General features: G+C 45.8%; 6 protein-coding genes across 6 annotated transcripts; all 6 read left to right on the top strand.

Moving 5' to 3' along the window:
- Nucleotides 1-1,783: 1,783 nt before the first annotated feature.
- BDV27DRAFT_169026 (caspase domain-containing protein) lies at nucleotides 1,784-4,413 on the top strand (the record flags this gene model as incomplete). Its single annotated transcript, XM_032074924.1, has 3 exons — nucleotides 1,784-3,885; nucleotides 3,936-4,112; nucleotides 4,171-4,413. Exons 1-3 carry the CDS (start codon nucleotides 1,861-1,863, stop codon nucleotides 4,411-4,413), a joined length of 2,445 nt encoding a protein of 814 aa, XP_031933547.1. The 5' UTR covers nucleotides 1,784-1,860.
- Nucleotides 4,414-8,283: 3,870 nt separating this feature from the next.
- On the top strand, nucleotides 8,284-8,838 carry BDV27DRAFT_152060 (uncharacterized protein; the record flags this gene model as incomplete). Its single annotated transcript, XM_032071479.1, has 1 exon — nucleotides 8,284-8,838. The coding sequence occupies one exon, from the start codon at nucleotides 8,284-8,286 to the stop codon at nucleotides 8,836-8,838; it is 555 nt and encodes a 184-aa protein (XP_031933546.1).
- Nucleotides 8,839-9,932: 1,094 nt separating this feature from the next.
- Nucleotides 9,933-14,064, top strand: BDV27DRAFT_169024 (putative MFS multidrug transporter; the record flags this gene model as incomplete). Its single annotated transcript, XM_032074923.1, has 4 exons — nucleotides 9,933-10,032; nucleotides 10,444-11,385; nucleotides 12,516-12,632; nucleotides 12,689-14,064. The coding sequence occupies 4 exons, from the start codon at nucleotides 9,933-9,935 to the stop codon at nucleotides 14,062-14,064; spliced, it is 2,535 nt and encodes an 844-aa protein (XP_031933545.1).
- Nucleotides 14,065-15,572: 1,508 nt separating this feature from the next.
- Nucleotides 15,573-16,213, top strand: BDV27DRAFT_152056 (uncharacterized protein; the record flags this gene model as incomplete). Its single annotated transcript, XM_032071478.1, has 4 exons — nucleotides 15,573-15,690; nucleotides 15,740-15,799; nucleotides 15,866-16,016; nucleotides 16,096-16,213. 4 exons carry the CDS (start codon nucleotides 15,573-15,575, stop codon nucleotides 16,211-16,213), a joined length of 447 nt encoding a protein of 148 aa, XP_031933544.1.
- Nucleotides 16,214-16,998: 785 nt separating this feature from the next.
- BDV27DRAFT_169023 (uncharacterized protein) lies at nucleotides 16,999-17,820 on the top strand (the record flags this gene model as incomplete). Its single annotated transcript, XM_032074922.1, has 1 exon — nucleotides 16,999-17,820. One exon carries the CDS (start codon nucleotides 16,999-17,001, stop codon nucleotides 17,818-17,820), a length of 822 nt encoding a protein of 273 aa, XP_031933543.1.
- Nucleotides 17,821-22,995: 5,175 nt separating this feature from the next.
- BDV27DRAFT_140385 (uncharacterized protein) lies at nucleotides 22,996-24,355 on the top strand (the record flags this gene model as incomplete). Its single annotated transcript, XM_032069644.1, has 4 exons — nucleotides 22,996-23,074; nucleotides 23,244-23,415; nucleotides 23,501-23,713; nucleotides 23,806-24,355. The coding sequence occupies 4 exons, from the start codon at nucleotides 22,996-22,998 to the stop codon at nucleotides 24,353-24,355; spliced, it is 1,014 nt and encodes a 337-aa protein (XP_031933542.1).
- Between the last annotated feature and the right edge of the window lie 1,258 nt (nucleotides 24,356-25,613).

The following is a 25,613-nucleotide window of genomic DNA, read 5'->3' as shown; positions in this document are numbered from 1 at the left end:
AGCTCCTCTATTTCCTCGCCTTTCTCCTTGCTTTCGTTGTCCTTGTTTCTAGTCTCCTAGTTGAGGGCGACGAGGACTTACGTACTGCGGCCGGGAAATATGATGCGATCGCCCCAGGAGAAGCCCAAAGAAGCCTCACCTTCTGCAAACCCGAACAGTGGAATCGGTTACTATTATTACCCTCCTTGAGGTTGAATAAAGTTAAAAATCATAGAGTAAACGTAGACATGTTCGCAATATCATCGGCGGCTCTACCTACATTGTGGCTCTCCATTACGGTTATGAAGCGTGAGGCCTTGTTTCACTTGAAGGGTCTCGGCCTTTAGTTGTTGTGTCGCCAATTAGTTGTTTTCATCGTCTTAGTCCTTGTTACGTCTAGTAACGTACATGCATTCTTGTCATAGTTGAGATCTACTGCCTGTAGCGCTGGGCAACCATTGGATGTAGACTTGTATTTACATTGATTACAGTAGTTGGACACGTAGCTTTGGCAAGTTGGTGATCTATCCGATCAAATAGCTAGAGAGATACATGACGAGTGGTGTTATCCCCTACAAGTGATCTTCTACAGTCGCTTACAATCAGCTAGCAAATTATCGAATTAATCAGTCACCGACCGCTAGCGGACATATATAACAGTTCCCTGACTCCTCACAGGTTGGGGTCATTGCCAATAGTCCGGCACATGTCAGTAAGTTAAGAACAATATCGTGCTCGCTGCTTTGAAAAGGCGATAAGGATGTACGTCTTACCCTTTCGTCCGACTGGGTATCAGTACGTCGCGAATACTTCCGATCCATTCCATGGGCTGAAATGCAATTATCGCTCTTGCCAACAAGCCATATTGCGTGGCACGAACTGTTTTAAACAGGCTATGTCTAATATGCGCATGAGTTTTTCTAAGCCTTGTAAAATTCATTCGGATATCCCTGCTCAAACTCAGGATAATATGAAGCTCCGTGATAACTTCAATAGGAGTCACATTATAACAGGGGATCCTTGCAGGAGGTATGCTACGTTTCTCAATCATCAAACGATCAATATTGGTGATAGTGTATGTAGTACTGCCCAATTTAGGAAGTCCCCACCATGTCCACGTTTTCAGCCTTTTGAATGGAATCATAGGAATAATGATATTACGACGAGTGCTTCATATCCTGACTGGCAGATTGCCTATGATATCTTTCATGGATGTCGTGGAATCCAGAGGCCAAGTGGCTGCCCAGAGACTAGTTCACGCCTGCGATAACTTGAAAAGACATGGGAATGGTAGATGGTGTTGTGGCAAATTCAGTGGTTGCCCTGCTTTGTCGATCGCTGCCATATCCTATGCTCCCGCCTAAAAACGGGTTTCTTGATGTCGTTGTATACAGCCCTACTTCTCTCAAAACACTGGGTAGCAAGTAACTCCCATGCAACTTTTGCGGAAAGTAACGGACTGCTCGTTACTGATTTACGAGGCTTACAATTTCCATTGTCCACATTTTTATCCATTTCCTGAGGAGTTGTTACGGCAGCCCCGCGAGGTTGTAACTCGCATCCCACCTTCGGACCGATATGTACGGCTGCATGCAGCTGCGACTAGTTATTCGGGCCACTGCACAAATGCCTAATACATATCTCCCCCTATTAGATCCCTGTCATTATTCCGACCTGTTTGGGCCAAGTCTCTCGTTTCAATAGAATATGACGTTGCTGGCGATTCCACGACTACAAAATTTGACAGTATCCTATTTAAGAAGATAACGCAGATGGACCCAGGACGTGAGCCACCTAGACCTGCAGCAACCCTCCTCGTTTTTACACTGCTGTATGAAATTAAAGCCGAAGCCTGTTTAGTTTAGAAGTGACATATCCGAAATGTTGTCTAACAAACGAGCCCTCTTAATCGCCAGTACCTATGGCGGCCTAAATGGAACCCTGAACGACGTCAAGACCATGGAAGGTCTTCTCACAAAACGAGACTTCGAGATAATCCCCTGCTACAACGATAATGCAACCCGTGCTGGCATCATAGAGGCCTGGACTAAGTTGATCGAGATCACCTCTCCCGGCGACGCTGTGGTGATCTACTACTCAGGACACGGCGCCTTAGTCCACGACGAGAAGCGAAAGGAGAAGAATAAATCATGGCAGTTCCAGTTCCTTGTCCCAGTTGACTACGATGAATCGCCCGAAGGGGGCTTCCGAGGCATCCTCGATGTGGAAATATCATACTTGCTTCGTGATACGACGGACAAGACACGGAACGTTACTATTGTGATCGACTGCTGTCACTCCGGTAGGATGTTCCGGGATCCGGATGAGGAACCTGTTAAACATAAAAGTCTTTCGAAAGTACAGTTCCACGATTTGAATTTATACTTGAAGCAGCTTCGGGAGAAAGGCTATTTCCATGGGGAGGTATTTCAGTTGGGGAACCCGTATGCAGTTCGAATTGCTGCCGCGGCCACTGCAGAAAGTGCTTGTGAGCATATCAATGCGCGCGGACAATGGTCAGGTGCCTTGACTGATGCCTTGGCCAAGGCTATGAATGAGACGGATGGCGTTGATGTGTCGTGGAGGACTACGCTTGTCAGGGTCTGTCAGCTGGTTAATACCAGACACCAGTGGCAACATCCGCAAGTTGAAGGACCTGACACCCGGGCACACTTTTCTCTACAACATGTCAAATCAGGGGCGCTGTACGTCAGAATAGAGAATGGTAAGGCGATGATTGATGCAGGGAGTGTGGTTGGTGTGCGAAAGGGGAACGTTTACACTGTTGTTCCCTTTAACCCGGATGAGGCAGAAGAGGGGGAACCAGTCGTGGAAGCCACCGTTACTGCTGTGGCTGCATTCAAATCTAAAGCCGTCCTAACCCATATGCCATCGTGGAGGAGTATACACCGCGAGGGTGCATTGGCTTTCTTGAAATGTGACGTCGTTGACAAGTTACCTGTGTCTCTTCCCCAAGGTTTAGATGGTCTCCAAGCGGGAGTGGAAGAATCCAGATACCTCAAGCCTTACAGTGAGGACGACAAGAAGACGCCCTTAGCTGAATTCTGCCATGAAGAGGGCTCTATTGTGCTGGTCGATAACCAAGGTGTTCGAGTCAGGACACGCTCGATCGATAGCACGGAAGAGGGAACTTCTCAAACATTCAGTGACATTATTTCCGATGCAGAGCGGCTCGCCCGCGCAACACGTGTTCGAGAATTACGCTGCGAAAGAAGACAGGATCTTCTGGCGCACAACTTACAGGTAACCGTTGGCACCGTGGAAGACGGCGAACCGAAGGTCAATTTCCAAATGGCGGGCAGCGATCACATTACCGAGGGAGAGTCCGTCTATATCCGTCTCGAGAACGCTGGTAGTACTACCCTGTACGTTTCCGTGCTGAATATCAATGTTGTCGGCACTGTTTCATCATTGACCGGAGCATGGCCCCTGGGTATTGAGCTCCCTGCTGAGCTTGATATAACACTTGGAAGTAATTCCTTTGATGAGCTTGTGGGCTCCGAAATATCTTGGCCGAACGGGGTTGCAACCGACCATCCTGTAGAGGAGAGATTTGTTATTCTGGTCTCTAACCGCCCAGTTAGTCTCAACTATTTGGTGGAATCGGTAAACCTCGATGTAGATATTCTGCGTGATGCCGCCGAGTTTGTCAAAACTGCAGCTCATCTTTACGATGTCGTCCACGTTCCATTCCGACTTCACGCGAAGTGTGCCAATTTGGATGATGTTCCTGATCTAGACGATGATTCCTCCAGCGAAACCGTGTTTTACGATGCCCTGGACGAACCGGCGGACCAGTGTATCCTAGCCGCTAACCTACCAGAGCCAGAGATGGTGGTAGAATGGGCAGATGCTCTGAGCTATCCTTTAGACTCCGTACCCAAGGTAAGTCACGCCAAAGATCATCCATACACCGCTACTAATCCACTCAATAGGGCATCTTCGGGGCCATCCTCCGAACCAGCAAAAATATCCCACCATGCATTCGGGTCATAAACCAGCATACCGAGGAGATAACAGTCGTGGTATCTAAGTACCGGCCTAATCGAATGCTATCAGACGTAGGGATTAATGCTTCCGCCACAGGTGCTGGCATAAACTTTGGCACAACGGTAATGTTTACCCCAATCGACCCTCTCACTTCGACAAAGGCTAACAGCAATATGGTAGACTTTTAACGGTCCGGCGACTAGAAAGACTCTTGCTTCCCAAACGGATGAATGTGGATGCTGTGTTGCTACCTTTCCTCTCTGGTCTCGAAGTGAAGGTTTCGGTGTGATAAGTATATTTAAGGGTCCGGAGAAGGTGTTATATATCGAAAATGACCGGGTGCCCGCTGGAGCCACGGCGTACTTTGCGAATAAGCCCAACCTGCGGCTTGAGAAGTATGCTACCGGACAGCAATGGGTATGAATTTAGTTTTTTTTTTTTTTTTTTTATTTTTTCTCATCTTATGAAGACATTGGCCCCACTTTTGCTACGCAGGTTGATCAAACTCCATTTTGCATGGCCCATAAGAGGGAACAGCAACTATGGATATCAGTGGATCTGATATTAACAATACGGACCTTTCTATAAAAGTCAATATAGATCTTTCTTCAAGAGAAAGAAAGAAAGGCTAGGGTCGTGCAATAAATCATACAACTCGAGCCAAAAATGAGGATCAAAAACTGGAAACATGGCATTTCCTCCCGGCCTTATTCAAGTGTACCTTCACCTGTAAATGCCTACTCTATCCTGGACTCTCAGCCCTGGCCATGAGAGATCGTTCCTGTTTCGTCGTAAATGAGCCATGGCCGCATATCGCGTATGAGAATATGTAGAGTGTTTAATATTCAGCTCTGCCCCTTCTGTCTATTGCCCAGCAGTGGGGGACCGTATCCTTTGCTATACAGTTCTTGAACTTAAACGAGCTTGCCCTTCCTGCTCTTCTTCAAAATGAACCGTGCTTGTATTTCTTTAACGCCCAGCCTCCGATAATATCCTATTCTCCATGTTTTTGCACACGACCAGTATGTATAGCGCCTGTAAGGGTCTTCCCTTTCATCCTCAAAATCCATCCCGATGACAACAGAGGATTTGAATTCAGTCTCATCAGTGTCGAAGAATAATGGGCCCACTGTGTTCTAACTTACGATAACAGTATAATAAAAATTACAGTGACAGTATAGCATATAAGAGTTAACCAGATATTACTAAATATAGAAATCTTAATTACTAAAAACGATAAGCTCCAACTTATAGTAGAATTAATAATACTTATTAATATAAATTATAGTAATAGAATAAACTGCCGCAGTATATATCTATTTCTGGAAACCTTGGTTATATGTTCTTTTTACTATTAAACCTTAGTCTTATTAATACTAATTCTCTATCTCTTTAAGCACTCTGTCTATTAAATATGTATTTTCTAAACAGATATATTTCCGCTTCTCCAATACACAGACTGGGTCGAAGGGAAGGTGTATGATAAGGACCTACCAACCTGTATTCACTATTGGATTGAGTGGAAGGTTACTGTATACCCATCACCCTATTCTCCAGATCTTAACCCTACAGAGCACTCAGTATACACACTTCTACCTTGCCCCACACTCCGGGATCAATTACTGGGCAAAAGGCGGCCCCAATATAGTTTTTTTCCGGAAATAGAAGTCGCAAAAGTTTCTGCAGAAAGACAGCACGGTAGTCATGATTCATGAAAACTACTCGCCCAGCATACGCCATCCAGGACCAGGAACACAGTTTGCCATTTTTATATGCAATTGGCTTTGTTCTGGAACCAGGGCGCTTCCATAGAAGGAGCCTATGCATAATCTTTTCAAGGATACTATAACTCTGATGCGTGAGCAGCGCTTTGTTTATACGTCTGGCTAACCCAGAGAATGCAACAACAACTCTATCTGTCTCAACGTTTAGACCTCGCTTGGTATAATCTTGGATAAGCTCTTAGAAACACTTAAGTGTCGTTACAATACCCGAGCCGTACAATAACTCAGGAAAATTGGGCTCCATAAAGTACGATCTTGAATTAGGGCATTTTAGCCTAGTGAGGTTGTTACAACGAACACCCTCTCCACACTCCCAGTAGATGCCCGACGACGTAAAGAAGATTATTCAATGTGAAAGTACCCGTTCTTGTAGTTTCTCGTGTATTTAAGGTGGCTTCATCCACATGTTGACAGAAATTATGCTCACAATCTATTTTACATATCTTCGTAACTCTCTCTTCATATAATAAACATGACAATGCCGCAAGAACTCAGGCAACAGTGGATAAAACCACCGAATGATAAACACACAGGTGCAATAAACCATGCTTGTAACCCATGTAGTACGGAGCCCGTACCTCGCTCGATTTTCCTTGGAGAGCCAATGGATCGTAAAGATGCGCAGGATAGGCAAGGCCACCATGACCCAAAAGGGTAAGTTGTGCGGATATAAAACGTCATGAGTCACACGGAGCACTGCAGGCGTCGCTTCAAAATGGTGAATCTCATGATTCCAATATTTCCAGAATCTGTGAATGCTTTCTGGCCACATTTCCCGAGGTACCTGGAGGGATGTGCCAAATCGGGATGCATCTTGGTAGAGGGCCTCTGTAGATTGGTCATCCAGCAACCCGAAGAATGTCTCCTGCACAGTGAAGGTGGCGACGAAAAAGCAACTCGCAACCCAGAGCTGCTGGTTGGGATCCATGGCATTGTAATTTCTCCCTCTCACTCCACTATGGGCGTTATTGACCATTCTGCTTACGTAATCTCTCTCTTGGGGTGTTCCAAACAAGCCATGAATATAAAGTAGACTGTAGTAAGCTCTGGTCATGGGGTTGGTTCGAAAGTAGCTGTGATGGTGAACCCCTTGAGCTACCTGAGGATGGGAGTTCACGAGAAGATTGGCATACTGCAAAGCGATGAGGCTGACTATCTCGCCGCTTATCGCTCTGCAGCTGATCAAGTGGTCCTCTGGAGGTACAGCATCATAAAAGAATGATTTATACATAGTTGAGCCAAAATCGGGAAGAGGTAGATGCTGATGAACCTGTTGTAATGGTGGCGTAGTGGAGCAGTAAGACTCACTGCCGTCGTTCTTATATTGCGGTGTAAATGACTTTCACCTATTCAAGAGCTCAGCGTAAATCTACCCCCCCTCTTGACTGATTGAACGCGGAATGGATGTTTCTCCAGCTTAGCAATAGACTACGCTATGAGTGTTTGCGGGTTGAAGCGTGATGTGGAGCAGCTGAAAGGGGAACTATCGGCTGCATGGCGCTCAATAGGTTGTACGTAGCGGGGAAAAGCAAGATTCCCCACTCCTGCTGCTAATGTTTTCATTGCTACTTGTCACAATGATCTACAAATAAGATGGGAATTAACTATCCCCCTGTTATTAGCAATTTACAATTTATTCCCAAGCGGATTGACCGCACGGCTAGGGAAGATCCACTATTAACTTCGTAAAAGCTAGCAAGTAGTAGATCATAATTTCTATTTCACCAGACCATTGTTCGGCAGATATCATATATGCTTAATATTGGCACAAAGTAGAATCCCAAGGATTCTATTTTTCTGGATTATTTTCAGTCTTTTTTGAATAAATAAATCTACTAGAAATACTAGAATCTAGATAACAGTATCTTTTTATACTATGTCTATATTTTAGAAGGACTTATACAGTGATTTAGATATAAGCAATCTTTCGAGAGAAGCAATTTAGACAGCCAGCTCATACCCTTGCTTATATTCAGGGGTTTACTAGAATTAGGATATAATACTGGATCTCGGGGACGCCGCGGTACCTTGGATACTGATCTGTATCTGCGCGTTTAATCCTCGCCAGCCACCCGTTGAGCCCAATGTTATTATTTCCCACTTGGAATAATACACTATACTTGATCGGCGTTATACCATGGTAAATCATCCAGTCTTTGGCCCGGTGAGTTAGTTGTAGAGAGTGTAGCCCTTCATGAAGTGTGTTGGGGTCTCCATTCTACTAGTTATTTTTCGATTCTTCCCAAGTTATTGTTGAGATCCACTAGTCTACTCTAGACTATCGTATATGCTGAACTCTGGGTGCCACCCCTTGCTCGTTTTGCCATTTGATCGACATATTCATTTACTGCGACGCCCATGTGAGCTATAGAGAATATATATGAGTACCACTTGCCAGGACAAAGGCTCCTACCGATCAAGTTGCTGTTCATTTACACACGGCTCGAATTCCCAGACTGCATTTCTTCCTCCAATTGAAAGTGGCCATCACAAGCAACACTCCTCCAAAATGCGTTTCGAAATCGTCAGTCTCCTCGCCTTCACTGTTGGTGGAAGTGTGGCCTCCTTTATTCAACTCCCCTCTACCTACTGCGTCCGGATGATCCCTGAGGTCATTAATGCGCTCAACTCGGACAGAATTTTTGAACACGCAAAGAACAAAGTATGTAGCACCGAGTGCAACCTCAAGATGTCCGACTACGAGAGCAAAGCGCGTGTCATGGGCATGGGGGTCATCAAGAAGGAGTGCGATGAGATGGGCGCTCCTGAGCTAAGCGAGGAGTACATCAAACTGCTCGACTCCATCTACAGCACGGCGTTGGAAAAATGTGAAGTTAAGCAGCTTGGCGACACCAACATTTGTGACGTGGACGATGCACAGGGAAGGAAGATTGGGCAGTGTGTGAAGAACAGCATACTGGGCATTATGTTCGACCAGCCTAAAGCATTCTGGTCGGTCCTCACAACAAAGTGTGAGGAGCAGTACCGGTTCTTTTCGAATAAAGATTTGTGGGAGACAAAGTTCCCCCAGTACCTGGAGGAGTTTGCTACAAAACAATGCTAAAGTAGGCATTTCTTGTGGGTGTCAATGGAGGATAATAATGATGCTGACCGAGAGACTGAAGGTTATCATGGAGAGAAAGAAATCTCTGTGGATCGGTCAAGGAATAATAAAAATTCAGGTTAATCTGCTTCTGGTAGCTCAATTATGTTGGTTCTAATTAAGAAGGACCTAGGGCTTAGGTTAGGTGAAAATCAGTGGATGAATTATATAACTCTAAGGAGTATATACTTTCGCTATTGTTGGGTGGTGTACATAAAGTTCCAGACTAAATTAATATTTTCAAAGAGAAATACATTGTACCCGTGATTACTATTCTTTATGAACATTTTAACTGGCTAGTTAGACTCGCTATGTCTGGCTACTGTGACAAGGTGTAAAAAGATCATGCTGATCTCTCTGGGGTTGCTTGGATATCATTTCCTTGTGCGAATTTTGCCAACTATATACAAAACTATAATAGGACCACCCTTGACACGGTGGTTCTGATAGCTCGTTCCACTCACGATCAGTAAGCGAGACATCCCACAGGGATCAACATGATCTTTTTCGCGGCCTACATCGGTATAAGGGGTTTTATACGAGACTCTGGCATTCTTGAGCAGAGCTTGCCAAACGCAGTCCTGTGGTTTCCATTCTGCTGTAACGGACTCTTTGAAGAGATAGGAAGCGAGATGGTACGAAAGGGTGTCAGGTTGTTATAAGACAAGCTACTGCAGTAGTACTCTTTCCCTCCGCATAAAATATGAGCTCTTCACATAAATATTTGGGTCAAGTGGAAATTCCGTCCCGCCAGACTCGGATGCCGAAGGCAGCGGAATTCCGAAGGTCGCGCTTGCCACGAGCGGGAGAAAACCTGGGTCCACACATGTAGACGGGCCTTCACACTTCTATGCACTGTTTTAAACATTCACTTACTCAGTCAGAATTCCATTGGCCTGTTAAAGCCTAACTATTGAACGTCTAGCTGTGCAGGCGCCTCGCCGGTGAGGCAGAATGGTTCGTTCCCATCCTAATATGCGTCGCTGCGCCCTGGTGACTGATTCGTGGTCTCTTATCCAGTGTCCTCCACATTCCCTCCCTAATCTTTTGTAGAAATGAGAACTTCACGATACTCTACTTCTCGACAAAAAGCTTGCCAGCAATGCTCAAGTGCCAAAGCAAGATGCGATCGCGATCGCAAAACCGGACCTTGTGGTAGATGTCGGCATCGGGGTCTGCCATGCGTTTACCCACGCACAACTCCTGGAAGTCCCGTCAGACAGAACTTTGTTGTCGGCGAAGGACGACTACACAGTCCTTTCTCGTTATCCGATGCTTCGTTTCCGAGCTCGGAAGGCGAGTTGCTAGTGGCAGACACCAGTGAAAGTGCTAGTGCTACCGTGAACGACCATTTAATTGTTAGTCATAGCCATTCACCTCAGAGAGCTGTGCGCGAAATTCAAACTGCCACGCAATGTATACCCGATCTTATACCTGACAGCAAGCCACATCACTTCGAACGACATTCTTATGATAGACACGGCAGGCAGCATGTCAACCGAGCCTGTTCCGACGAAGGCCTGATCAAAACACCGTGTGCGATTCCACCCAGGCCACCGTATCCAGATGGGGGTGAGCTCCCTGCCATGTCTGACGAACTTGAAACTCTTGAGTTTTCAGACCTTGAGTTAGTCTGTCCCATCAACGCAGATGAAATCAGTAACCGCTGGTTGAATGCCTATATGCCTATTCCTGGACAGACGGTGAAGGAATACCCAGCTGGGATTGCAGCCTTCATCTTCCGGGTTTTGAAGTCCTACGCAGGCGTCGCGGTACATGGTCGCGGGATTCTGCCATTCATTCATCCGAAGCAACTGATAGCACAGCCGACAGGATCACCGCTTAGTACATGCTTAAGCTTAGTTCGAATTTGTGCAAATCCACTCCCAGGGAGTGAGCATACTACCGCTACTGTTCTACAGCGAGAAATGTCTAGCCTGTACGAATCACAAGACAGGTATAATGACGAGTCCTTATTTGCCGCTTTTCAAGCTTATCTGATCTACACAATGGTTCTTTTCTTTCGGCTTAACCAGTCTCGCAGTGACTTCTTTCGCAGAGCGATGACAAACCTCCAAGAGCTTGCTTGCTCCTCGTCCCGCCGCGGACTTACGTGTGCAGCCGATCGACAACGAGTCCGTCCGAGGTGGGAAGAATGGATCGTCGCGGAAGCCAAGCGACGGACACTATACGTTATGTATCTGCTCGACAGCGTCTTGTCGTCTCACGAGGGCTTTCCTACCTTCCTTGGCACTGAATTACAAGGGTTGCCTGCGCCAGCAAATACATTATTATGGCAGGCGAGACGCCGATACGACTGGGAAAGAGAATACAATATGTATATGGCCCAGTGGATGGAGGGGTTTCTAACAGTTGATGAGCTCTGGCCCATGCCTGCCGATTTGGACGAGTCACAAGTTGTACGAAGGCGAGCTAGGGTGGACCGTTGGTTAGAGAATCTCGATGAGTTTGGGACTATGCTCTACGCGGTCATGAGTTGTACACATGGTGGATAACTTTTATTCGCCTTTGTAGAGTTGGAGTTGCATGCCAATTAGCACAAATGTGATATCACGCAGTTGTTAACGTCAATATGATTCATAGCCCAGATGCTATTCTAAGCCAGTTCCAATGCTTGCAAAGCCTCTTCAAGGGAGATCACTTTCAGGTTCATCTTAGACAAAAGCATATCCAGCATAACCTCGGAAAATGCCGCAGTCTGCTCCACCGGCAATTCCACCACATTGTCCTTGATCACGTAGATGTTGTAATCCAAATCGAAAAGTCGATAGATAGTGCTCATCACAACACCGGAAAGAGTCATCCCAGACTATAGCCTTCTCGTAAGCTTTATCAAGGACTGGGAGAAGGTTACTTACGATAATCACTGTGTCGATCCTCTGTGCCTTCAGTATCTGCTCGAGACTGTTGCCCATAGTAGCAGACCACCGAGTCTTATGAAGTATAACATCATTTTCATCGGTATGAAACTGAGAAGCGATCTTTACTTCGGCCGAATTGTGTTCAAACGTCCCAAATGGTGCAATCAACTTGGCGAATGGTGTGTTGTCCTCGACCTCAGGCTGGCCACGCTCGAACGATAGTGTGGAAAATATAGTAAGAGGGCGAGGAGACTTTTGGTGTACTGCTTCATTCCAGCGGGAACAACTCGATATAAACGCTTGCCCTTCGGGCGTATCTTTGGCAGCGTCTACTAGGACTGTCATCCAATCCAAGTTCAAGATGGCGTAGCGTTCACCGAAGCTCACGGGGTTTTTGGTCAATTGTGTCATCTTGATCTAATAGATTGAAGCGATAGACCAAGGGAAGCATGAAAGAAAAGTAAATTGCCAAGGAGCCAAGAGAGGTTGTCGTAAAAATGTATCTATATAAAGCTCCAATTGCCTGGATTTTTGCCCTAACGGGAGTTGAGAATCTCAACTCCGAGCCGTCTTCTCGGAATTCCGACCTCAGCTCCGCTGGTAGGGGTAAACACCATTTGCCACTCGGTCATGATTCATGTATATAATCACGTCCATTCTACCATCTTAGTTTCTTACCCATAGTTCAAACAATTCAGATTATTGCTGACAGAGTACCAAATATGAAAGACACAACGCCTACTCAAAGTACGGCAGACCAATCGCAGACTACTGCTGCGACAACGTCTCCGCCAGTTCCGGATGCACCTTACAGCATATTCGATAAACGACAAAAATGGCTACTCGTTGCGATTGTTTCCACTGCCGCGACGTGTAAGTCGGAAAATCACTGTGTCACTAAAAGTCCAGCCTACTGACAACCACAACAGTTTCAGGTTTCGCATCAAATATCTACTTCCCCGCTCTGCCGACCATTGCAGATGATCTCGGTGTTTCTCTCGAACTTGTCAATCTGACAGTTACTTCATACCTTATTTTTCAGGGGCTGGCACCGAGTCTGTGGGGCCCTGTGTCAGATGTGAAAGGGCGCCGAATTGCCTACATCTGTACATTCATTGTATTTCTGGGCGCGTGCATTGGTCTGGCGCTAAGTAAGAATTACGCTACAGTCATTGTTCTAAGATGCCTTCAGAGCACAGGTAGCGCCAGCACGATTGCTATTGGCTCTGGTGTAATTGGCGATATCACTACACGGGCTGAACGGGGGGGCTTTATGGGCATCTTTCAAGCAGGGTTACTCGTCCCTGTTGCTGTCGGGCCAGTGATTGGAGGCGCACTAGCCGGATCATTAGGATGGCATTCAGTCTTTTGGTTCCTGACGATCTACTGTGGTGTATTCTTGGCTCTGCTCATTGCTCTCCTGCCTGAAACACTCCGATCTGTTGTTGCAAATGGAAGCACAATGCCGTCGAATCCACTGACTAGATATCCATTAAGCATATATCAAAGAACGACCAAAGTACAGTGGAAAATAGAAGACGACTCAGATGCCTCTCGACCAGCAGCAAGAAAACGTATCGATCTCACCGGTCCCCTCCGGATGCTCATAACCAAGCATGCAGCTCCTATCATCCTCTTCCTCGCCATCTACTACGCCGTCTGGCAGATGAGCATCACCGCCATGTCCTCACTATTCGAAGACCGCTATGGTCTCGGTGAAACCCAAATCGGTCTCACATTCATAGCCAACGGCGTAGGCTCCATGATCGGGACCCTAGTGACAGGCAAAATTCTAAATATTGACTACCAACGAGTCAAAGAAAACTACGAGTCCTCGCTCCACGCCGAGGCTGCAAATGATGGACCCAGTAATGAAGATGACTTCCCAATTGAAAAGGCCCGCCTTCGTCTCGTTCCAGTGTTCTCCATTCTACAATGTCTCTCAATCCTTCTCTTCGGCTGGACAATTCAGTATCCCGATCGCGTTCATATCGCCGTTCCCATCGTTTCTACCTTTATCACAGGCTGGACGGCCGTCTCTACTCAGTCGATTATCATGACTTATCTCGTTGATATCTTTCCTGATAGAAGCGCGGCGGCGAGTGCCAGTCTCAACCTGGCTAGATGTCTGTTTGCTGCTGGTGGTACCAGTTTTATCATGCCTATGGTCAATGGTGTTGGTGTTGGTGTGGCGTCTACGATATGTGTCGCTGTGCAGCTTGTGGCATTAATTGGTCCTTTCATACAGTGGAGGTTTGCCGGTACATGGAGAAAACAGGCGCATAATCGGAGGGCCGACGCATAAACAGTTGATAAATATTAATTAATGGATACTGGTCGAGTTTGTTCGAAAAGCGGGCTGAAGATATAGTGTGCTATATCACAAGCACCACATGTATTCTACTTTGACTTTCCTGTCGCGAGATACCAAAGCAGCATAGAAGAGCCAATATTACAGCGTTAGAATAATGTATAATATAATTACTTAAAGCATCTTTGTCTCTTTTGACATAATTTGGTTACTATACTCACCACTATACTCACACACACACACACACACACACACAGAGAGAGAGAGAGAGAGAGAGAAATGATGTGACCTAGAACAGGTGTAATAAAGAAGGCCCAGTAAGAGTACACTGTTGCTATATGGACAAGTGCATATAATCTGGCTTGGAGATTAAAAGAGTCTTTGGCAAACATCGACCTGGTAGCACCATCATTTGGCGTGCCCTAGTGGAGACATATAGCTAACCAAATTAAAATATGCCGGTGCCGCTTCAAACACCAGGTTCCTATGAATAAGCCATCGATTACCGGCTGCGGTGCCCCATTAGTGTGCCTAAAATGCAGCAGCAACACTTCTACTACACATATATTTGGTGGTTATCGTGACAATCTCAAAACTGCAGACTTGTGGGACATATGACGATGTGTGCCGTATATGCATCAGCCGTGTTCCTCCTATCATTGCGGTCGAGAGAAAGGCTGAAATGTAGCCAACAGGGATTTGTCGGCGTTTTTAACACGACCTACTTTATTTTTCCTTACCATGTGAAATAATCGTTGTTAACGAAATAGTAAGTCCCGAGAACATAACGGCTCATCCATGGCTGTTGTGGGCCAAAATTGCTATGCTCCGCCACTAACATCCAAACAATTCACTAGCGCTGTCCACATATGAAACACTGTTTGCATGAAAAACTTCTTTCTGGCTAACCAAATCATCGTCTAAAGGTAGGCTGTATGGGCTGTGGTCTAAAAGACGTCAGCTTTCGACTACATCCGAAGCTACAGGACTTGACTAGCGGGGATCGTAGGGCGTATATTCGACGGCATTCGTCATGCCATTCCTTCACTCTTTCTTTCGAACATTCTACCCTAAATTGAACATACATACTATTTCTACATAGCAGTGGTGGCTATTCTTCTCGCATCAGCTGGTAGATTAATCAGAGCCTATCTATCAACTTGCGTCGATTCCCTTCACAGCTTTCATCCCGGCGTAGTCTGACTACAATGCCCCGAGAGTCTTCATTCTCATAGCCAAACCAAGTGGGCCTTCTTTAATTAAGACAAGCTCTCCTGACTCGAATCTTCCGGGTGGCTTTCGGGATTTAACCCAATTCTAGAACGACCGATGTGATCCACTCTGGTGAAACGGGCTACCCCGTAGTTTCATCATGACTTAGTTTAATAGACAGGACTACGCGACAGAAATACAAACATTCTATTAACCCCAGATATAAAAACGCTACAGTCATCCCAATGGTTCTCCTGCCCAGTAGCTCACTCTGACCGCAAACCTTCAAAATGGTCTCTGCTAAATCCCTCATCGCTCTCGCCTTCAGCGCCTCTCTGGCGGCCGCCACCCTCTCCCCGGCGTCATCGAACACCAAGGGCAAGTGTCCTGGCACACTCAATTGCGACCGTATGTAGTCCTCTCCTGCAAGGCTCTCCAAATACTCACAAGTAAACAGCTGCCAAGACGTCCACTGCTATCCAGGCTGCTGAGTGCTCCCACAACACGAGGACTTCTGGTACGCTACTTTCCAAGGCTTTTCTATTCCTCTTCATACTTGAATCCATGCTAATGGCAATAACAGAAACACAAACCTTCGCCGTCTTCGTCACTGACCACCAGTACGACTCCTCTCACGGTGCTCCCTACGGAACATGCAAGGCCTACACCTGCACTGCGCCTACGGACGCAGAGATGACGGATTCCGATGAGGATTGCTGGACTTTCTTCTGGAAGTAAGTTATCCCCTGCATTATGAATATACATTTATGTGTGGTCTGGAAGCCAGCGTATACTGACTGGATTGTCGTGCAGTGACAACGGAGAGTCATCTGGTGTCGGAACCGGATGCATCAAGAGCCCAAAGGACGGCACCTGCGGTTGCGAAAACTCCGATGGAACCTTCGTCTATGGCGGAACCAACTGCTCCTAGACATGCTGGATATTGATGTAGGCGTAAGGCTGGGTGCTCTAGCGGAGATTAAGAGTGGTGTATATAATAGTTGAATTATAACTGTCAACCCCAACTGTATATTTCGGACTCAATACTGTTGCAGCTGTCATCTTGAGCCATCGAGCGGTGACTACTCCGTATCAGCCACCCCTACCCCACCATGATATTATTCTATTCCAATGAGAGAGGGGAAATGCAAATACTTGTTCCTCGGGTGTCCAGATTTATATCGGCAATAGTACCATCAGCGCACGCGAGTGGTGTCGCAGTTCCAAATTCCACCAAGAACAGACCTAATGATCCACTGTCAATTTTGAATACACCTGTAGACAAAGACGCCACCACTTCGCTTACACGGAACTCGTTTGCGTACTGTGGTATAATTCCCGAATCAATAGATGAAGGAAACCACGATGGTGACCATGAGTCGCTTGTCGAAGATCCAATCGCGTGGGTTCTGGCTAGAGGCAGCTCTTGTAACGTGGGAACCTCACTCCACGCGATATCCTCCGCTAAACATTTATCAACCAAAGTGAATATGTACGAAGTTAATATCACGAATATTCTCTTATTTACTAAGCCCATTTTCATATTATTTCTTCGATGTCCCGCCTCTGATACGCTTACTCTCATTGAGCATCTCAGAAACTCTGATATCTATCTTGACGTCACGTTTGAATAATTCGCAATGTCTTCTCTCTTTACCGGAGAAAGAACTCTCTTCTATCTCCTCATCTAACAACGCTATATCACGAAGTGGCAGCATGGCAACCTCATCATTCGAATTTGCGCTCACAGGTGATTATCCACCCATCTCATACGTTAATTTCGAAGACCTGAAAGCACGCATTATGTCGATGCCAGATAGCTTGATCCGACGAGAGGTTGGCCAACATATCGCACTTAAGCATGTGGCCCAGGAGGAATTCAACTTTATCGAGGACAACCGTGGGCAACTCGGGACTACCGTTAGATTGTCGTACTTTCCTGATATTCAAACACTGATCGTCAAAGTCCCATCAAGGGAACATGAGAAAGCTCATGTTACCTTCGGTGGTCGCATGTCCCGGAAAGTCTTCATGATGGGTGTGGGGGTCCTGGAGTTTCAGGGCCTCGGGGCCACGAGGTACACCGGATCAACCGCCAGTACCAAGGAGAGCGATTCTTCGTGGACAAACGATCTATTGAGACCTAGGTCCTTCCCGATGCTGGTGATTGAAGCTGGGGTCTCGGAATCAATGCGCCGCCTATGGGCGGATGCTGCCTGGTGGATGGCGAACTCGAATGGTCTGGTGAACATCGTATTGCTGATCAAAGTCACAAAGAATAGGCGCAAGATTGACATCGAAAAATACATTCCCACGCGGGCACTGCCAACTCGTGCCCGACCAGCCCCAGAATATAAGCCGCTGAAAGTATCTACAATCAGGATTGACCCGGGGGTTAATCCCCCAAGGATTCAGGGCGCCCCTCTCCGGCTTGAGTTTGAAAAGGTTATTGGTCGCCGCCCGAACCCTCCGTTAGAAAAAGATTTCGTATTTACGGCTGCAGAGCTTCTTGAATGGGCGAGATATGTATTTATCTAGTCTAAGAGCCATTGTCCTCTAACTCTCACCACTCCTTTTCTTATCACTTTGTATTAGCTCGGTCTAGCCTCCTGCAAATGTCTATTTTCGTTTTAGTACTCGTTGTCAAATGCCAGTTCTTGGTTGCAAATCTCAAGATATATGGGAGAAAGGCGCATAGGGCGTTATCGTTTCGCATGGCATATTTAAATTGTTAACCAAACTCACTGAGCTTCCCTAATAACTACGAAGAGTATAACCTATTCGATCCCGCACCGTACGGAGCCTCTGTAGAATCGTCTCCTTGTCCGGCACATTTGGTTTCGATATCGAATAAATACTGTTCTTTGTCCGGTATTATCTCGCGCCTCCTGGACACATTGTATACGGAGCACAGTAGTTCGAGAGATTCCGTCATCCTCTTCGAATGCCCTAAACCACAAATTACAGTCATGGTATCAGGAGCATACTTCAGACCTTACTACTGGAACGACGGGTTCTGCCTTCATAATTGCCTCTCAATTTGAGGGAGCATCAACGGTTATATCTAGGACCGAAGCGTGTCTTAGGGATTATACTGAACTTAATCAAAGTAATGAATCTTGATATAATTGTTAATATAAAATAAGTAAGTTTAATCACAACTGTACCGGTACTAGAGTGGCACGGGTTCCCCGCTGGACCCGACCCGAACCCGTGCCACTCTAGTCTGAACTCTGCGGTGATATCTTGACAGAGTATTTCAATCAATACTGTGTTTCTTTGCATTTACAGTATAAATAAGAGTTTCTCCTGGCTTTAAGGATTCTATATCCGCCAGCACTGCTTTAATAGGAGTCATATTGAATGAGTTGTAGAGGTTTAAAATTCTACTCTAAATGTCGGTGTGCAGTAAAATCGATCGTCAGGTGGTTCCGATCGTCAGGCGGTCAGCTACGGTACTGGAAAAGTCGGATTCGGACGGATTCCGCGGCTCTTGGCATCCAATTATCCCTTTTTGATCCCATCTTTCTGCCCATATGTCCTTTGACTTGTTGACATGCCTTAGAAGACATTGTCTGTCTTAGCCTTTGAACAGAAGTTCGAGAAAGCAGCCATGTCTTATGGCCCCTTTTTTCTTTTTTGGTATGCTGGGCCATTGAGACCAATAATATCTTGGGATGTGGGAGCTTTTATGCCTTGATCATGATAGAAAGAGTATTACAAGCGTAGCCCACTTCGGTCTCCCGAAAATATTTACTCGAGGGAAATAGTTGCTGCTTCTTGACCAGTGACTACCTCGCGTATGTTGATAATAAGGCCAGCTTGAAAGCTGATCCCGTACCGATGTTTATTGTAAACCGAGTCATCCAGAGACACGCGAAGAACTTGTCATGATCCCAGCGATGACCACCCGAATAGTTACTTGCTATAAGGGCACAGGAGAGACGATTTTGTGTCATGCAAGGTCTAAACGCATTTAGGCTGTGTCTTCTCTAGGTTGGGCCAGTTTCGTCCTTGAAGATATATCTCTATTGAGCCGAACCAGAATTTGAGACATTTTTAACATCGACTGGTTGAAGATAATCCTTGATAGAGTACCAAAATCCAACGGGAGAAGATATCGACTTTAGCACGCATGGTGGGGCTAGGTACGATAGACAAGGCAAATGAAATGTCTTTCAACATCGATTCTTTCGTGCCAGCAGGGGTACTTCCAGGTGATGTAAGTACTAAGATATAGAGATGTGAAGCTGGAAGACAAGTCTTGTATTTATACAAGTACTAAGCTATCCTCAAAATTCCATTCCGAAAGTATCACCAAGATAGAGCTGCCCTAGTTGGGCAGTTTCCCTTTATGATAGGTGAGCAGGTATGGCTTTACTTTCGAGGGGACATTTGCTACAGGAAGTTCTCCAAATTGAGCGACAGCTGAACGTAAGGCCATGATGCCCTTCTCTGGACCCCTTTCCCACGAGTTTCAAGGGAGTATGAGCATCTTGAGGAAGCAGGCCGCATCCAAGAAACGAAAGCGTTCGCCTGTGAAGCTTCTTCAAGTCGATACAATCACACGGGCGTAGGGTTGTAGTATTGGATGCGTTGAGATAGGAAGGCCATAATTTAGGTTGAACAACAAAATCACACTCCTTCAAAACGATGTAGTAGTTGTTTCCATAACGAATGCACTCCAGACCACCCCTCCAAAAAATGGGGAACATGCCCATTATGTCTGAAGCTGCTTGAAAGCTTACTGCGTACGGAAGGTTGTTGCGTACGAAATGGTTTGATCAATCACTTGGATCCCCTCTCTGACATCGAAGGCCCAAATCCCCGCAGATAAGCTGAAATTTGAGACGTATGAAATGTAATGTCCCTGCAGTAGCTATCCGTGCCATACGCACCCTCACCGCTGAGCATGTCGTCAACAACAAGGCTGGGGTAGCGTAGAAACTACTGCAGCATCATCACACAGCGGGACGCGGTGTAACCCAAAGAGAAAAAGAAATTTTGGGCCATACGTTTCCACGACGGTTTTGGATTAATATTTAGATGCCCACTTCTCAAATAATTTAAAATCCTTTAGAAACTATATGAAGCATACGCCTTTGAAATCTTTTTATCATCAGCGCGCGACCCCGAAGACTAAGGCTTAGTCTGACTACGCCGCAACGTAGTAACGTAATTCCCAGGTTCAGCCGCCACTCCCCATTCGAATTCAATACGTTCAAATTCGAAGCTATCCAAATTGCTATCATGCCACCAAAACCGCGTCAACCCTCTAGAAATTTGGTGGAACAAGAAGGATCCAGTTAGCAGTATCTGCTTTGGAAAAGAAGGAAGTTTCAAGTGTTCAATGCGCTGCAGAGATGTTCAACGTGCCTAGATCTACACTCCGTGACCGACTCAATAGATGCCAGTATCGAATTGAAAAACGCGCAAATAACCATAGATTATCTCCTACGAAGGAAGAATCATTAGTAGAATGCATACTATCTAGGGACCTGCGCGGGGTGCACCCCTAGGCCATCTCATGTTGAAGAAATGGCCAATATCCTTCTCCGGGCAGATAATCCCTCTGGGTTCAAACCTATTGGCGAGAACTGGGTCTCTACCTTTACTAAACGACGTGAGGAGGTTAAAACTCGATATGCATGACGATATAATCATAGCCAAGCTCAATGCGAGGATCCAAAGATTATCATGGAATGTTTTAACCGCCTATAACAGATCCAAATGCAATACGGCATCTCCCATGAGGGTATCTACAATTTCGATGAAACTGGCTTCGCTATGGGCTTAATTGTAACTACTAAGGCGGTTACAAGAGCTAATATGACAGGGAAGCCTCATCTCATCCAGCCAGGTAATCGGGAATGGGTTACAACAATTGAATGCATCAATACAACTGGCTGGGTGCTTCCTTCTTGTATAATCTTTAAGGGGAAGGTTCACGTTGAAGGATGGTATCAAGATCACACGCTACCACCTGATTGGAGACTTGAAGTCAGTGTAAATGGATGGACAACAGATGAGATAGGCCACCGGTGGTTGCAAAGGGTCTTTATCCCTGGAACGACTAGCCGTACGGTTGGACGATTATCGTCTACTCATCTTAGATGGTCATGCGAGCCATCTAAGACCTAGTTTTGACAAAGCCTGCGAGGATAGTACTATTATCGCCATCTGCATGCCTGCTCATTCTTCTCATCTCTTACAACCACTAGATGTTGGTTGTTTTAGCCCGTTAAAACGTGCTTATGGAGGCCTCGTGGAGCAAAAGATGCGCTTAGGATATAACCATACTGATAGGTTTGACTTCCTTCGAGCGTATCCAACAGCTCATCTAGAGGCTTTTAAGCCTCTAAATATTCAGAATGGCTTCACAGAAGCTGGAATTTACCCTCTTGAGCCAGATAGGGTGCTTTAGGAGCTTAATATCCGTGTATCAAACCCCTACACCTCCTCCAAGCCGTGCAAGTCAATCAACCAGCTCATCGTGGCTTGCTACGCTTCATACACTTCGGTAATTACAAAAGCAAGCATCCTCAGTCAAGGGGCTTCTAAAAGAATGATCTTAGAGCCCTTTAACGCCTTCAAAAGTAGCTATATAGCAGCTTATCAAGGCTTGCGATATGGCTATGCACAGTGCGGCCCTACTAGCGAAGGAAAACCACGATCTACGCGCAGCCAACGAGAAGTAGAAGCAGAAAAGGATGCGATCTAGACGCCAGATGACTCCTAATGAATGACTCAATATACAGGAAGCTAGGGGTCTTACCCGGGCAAGAAATGAGCAAGGGAACGAGACAGGGGGTTCATCCATTAGTTCTGCGCCTTTACCTTTTGAACCACTAAAACGCGCGCCACCAAGGTGTTCAAGTTGCTTTATTATAGGGCATACTAGAGTTAGGTGCCCTACACGTAATACTATCTAGATCCAATGAAATAATATATTATTTCGGTTGGATTGGATAGCTTCGAATTTGAACGCGTTGAATTCCAAAAGGGGGTTGGCGGCTCGCCTGGGATGGCGGCTTACTTACCTGGGAATTACGTTAGTTGGTGTGCAGGCATGGGGCGGGCGGAGTTTTGCCCCATTGTGCTTCCGAGTTAGCTGAATTACGCCACCCAATGGGCAGGCAGACCGCAGCAAGACCCTGGGAACAAGCATCAGCACTAGCGGGCCGGTGATTGCGGGCTGTTCAGGAAAGGTAAAAAAGGGGGGTCGTTTACGCTGTTCGAAGTTTAGTTCTTTTAGTTTGATCTTAGCCATTCAGCGTCACGCAGATATGTTTGCTGCCTATATCAAAGTCGCATTCACAAGTGTTAGACCCTACTATAGCCAGCTTAGACCCAAGCTAATGTTGATTATAAATGGCATCAGTGCTTATGGATACTACCAAAGCCACACAGCACTGCCATATAGTGTGTATGAAGAGGGGGTCGGTTACGTTATAAAACCAACAGTGGTACCGATGTAGGGACAGACTTCTTTCTATCAAAACCGTCCTCTCCCCCCCCACTGCACAATTTCCATTGTTCGTTGAGAAGCCACCAGACCGTTTGACACTGTTGCTAAATTACATTATTCACACAGAATCCCTCAATTACTTTTACTTTCTTAGTCGTTTATTTTAATCGAGTTCTCTATGCCTTTCTGCGCCTCTATCTGGAGTGCCCAGGTACCAATCTGATAATTCAAACGTGGCGCCAACTATGACCACACAAAAACGACGATGGTGGACTGAGAAAGAAGATAGGATTCTCCTCAAAGAAGCAGAATCACAGCGTATAGGTAACTCCGTTGTATTTTCCCTTTTTTTTTCTTGTTGATGTCTTCGACTTTGTTGGTGCCTGTCTCGATTCCCCGAAGGGACTTCCTTTCCTGATGGCCTCTACTAGCTCTTTCGCTTAAGTCACTCATATATTGGGGAGTTTCTAACAGAACCTGATATTAATTATAGGAACAGAAGACAGAGTAAATGACTGGAATACAATTGCTGCAAAGCTTCCAGGCCGTACGAACAAGGACTGTCGCAAACGGTGGCACAAGATTAGTCCTAACATCCGAAAGGGCGCATGGACAGCAGTGGAAGATGGCCGACTGCAGGAAGGAGCTAATTTATTTGGCTTGAAGTATATCCATCGTGCTGGTTACTTATTATTATTATTGTTATACTAAATAAAGCAATGGAAAAGCCTAATGCGACTGTGTTGACAGATGGACCCAAGTCTCAGAGATAGTTCGAACTCGAAATGCAGACCAATGCTCCAAACGATGGCGATATGCCCTCAATCCAGACGTGAGCCACAGCCCTTGGACTGAGGAGCAGGATGGCGCCCTTCTCCGTCTTGTTGCGGAGTATGGTCACAACTGGAGTAAAATTTCGACCACTACGTTTCGAGATCGATCGACGGTTGATATCAAGAACAGGTCAGTCTTTGCTACTCTTTACATGCTCCTTCTCGTACCATCTCTCTTTGGGGGAGGGCGGGAATGTCGTTGACGGGACCTCGCGAGCTTAGATACTTTCTCTTACAACGCAGACAGCGCGGCAGCACAGCAAACAGCACTCAAGACCCCTCTACGATTGATGATGACAGCCTATCTGAAATCAGCTGGGCAGACCCTGTGCCCCAGCAGGAGCAGCAAGATACAGCCCTAAGCGGACCAGTGAAGTCGGCCTCAGATCGGACGGCGACGGCGATGATTGACTATCAGATTCCGAGAAGCACCGACCTGCAGGGGGATTATGCAGACCTCAGCAAGGACTTTTTAGTTCCATATGAAGATACAATGCCAGTGCATACCTCTGATGCGGACTGCCTGCAATTTCTCCAGAATCTCGACCCAGCCCTGGTGGCTGACGAATTTTCGCAAGCTCTAGACGCAAATACAAGTGACGAGTTGCACCGAACTGAACCGGCGATGGCCCCGTCGACGGCCGAATCTCACAGTGGTTCTCGTCTCAGTACACTAACTCTGGAGGGATTGGAGCTGGACACGGTGAACCTTGTGATAAACACGTTGCTGACTAACAATTCTCGGTTTCGGATGCGACTTGATAATAACTAGATCAATGTATTGTCAACCAACTTAAAAAGGCTTTACTTTTCAAGAAAGTACTAGTAAATAAATATAGGTAACGTAATCAACCACCCAGCGACGAATTTTCGCCGCACGCTACTACTTTCTATCTCCAACGCATCAATTTACGTTACTATCATTGAACAATGCCTTTTATCACAAGAAAGTAGAATTCAAATGGCTATTTCAGCTTATAACTTTATTAAACGCCATCCTGAAATACGTACACGATATACAAGACGAAGAACATATCAACGCGCAAAACAAGAAGATTCAAAGATTATAATACCTTGGTTCCAGATCCTACAAGCAACCATTCAAGAATACGGTACACATGAAGATGATATCTGGAATTTTGATGAAATTGGCTTCGCAATGGGGCTCTGCTCTAGCTCCAAAGTAATTACTGCAGTTGAGCGCAGTGAGCGGCCACGCAGAGTTATTCAAGGCAATCGTGAATGGGCCACAATTATTGAGGCAATTGGATCAAGAGGCGTACATATAATTAAATCATCATTCCATTAGATTAGTCTATTCATCGAACCACTACCCATCTGAAGCACATCATCACCATTCATTCAATCTCCCATTATGAATCATTATGCACTTGGTTTCTACCGTCCATTGACCTTAGGCTACCATAATATTCCACCTAAATATGGCCAACTATTTACCTAGTCATCCAGAAGAACAAGGTGTGTTCTCCCTATTATTCTCTCTTTATCACTCCTTCACTTTTCTCTTAATCTTCTCTTACGTCTCTCTATGATTCATATATATATATATTATATAGTATTCTGAGATTCTTAAGATCTCAGTGAACCGAATCAGATGAAATTCCCCGGAACTATCTGGACACCTTACCGTCCAACACTAAAAAATATGAATATTTCTATTATCAATTTTATAGGTAATTGGACTGGAATAGACTCTAATAGTAAGTAGGGCAAAAGACATTATAATATATAGGACGCCGGGAGCACTCCACGCAATATTACCGATTCGTGCTTAAGACGACATATTTGTTCCATCAATACTTAGAATATTTATAAGAGATCTCCTCCAGCAGGGCAGGAAGCTTCTCAGCTTATACAATCCGGCGTATCAATTCGATTTCGTGTCTATAGGAGACTCAGGAAGAAGAGCTTCATGCGTACGGGGCGCTCTCAACCATGATCTCTCAGGAATTCTTCAATCAATAATCTCGATTGGTTCCTCAGTATTAGTGCCAGTGCAAGAAAGAATG

Source organism: Aspergillus caelatus, assembly GCF_009193585.1.
Source record: "Aspergillus caelatus strain CBS 763.97 unplaced genomic scaffold BDV27scaffold_3, whole genome shotgun sequence".
NCBI classification, from domain to species: Eukaryota; Fungi; Ascomycota; class Eurotiomycetes; order Eurotiales; family Aspergillaceae; genus Aspergillus; species Aspergillus caelatus.
Note: the sequence above shows the minus strand (reverse complement) of the source record. Positions and strands in the feature narration are given on the sequence as shown.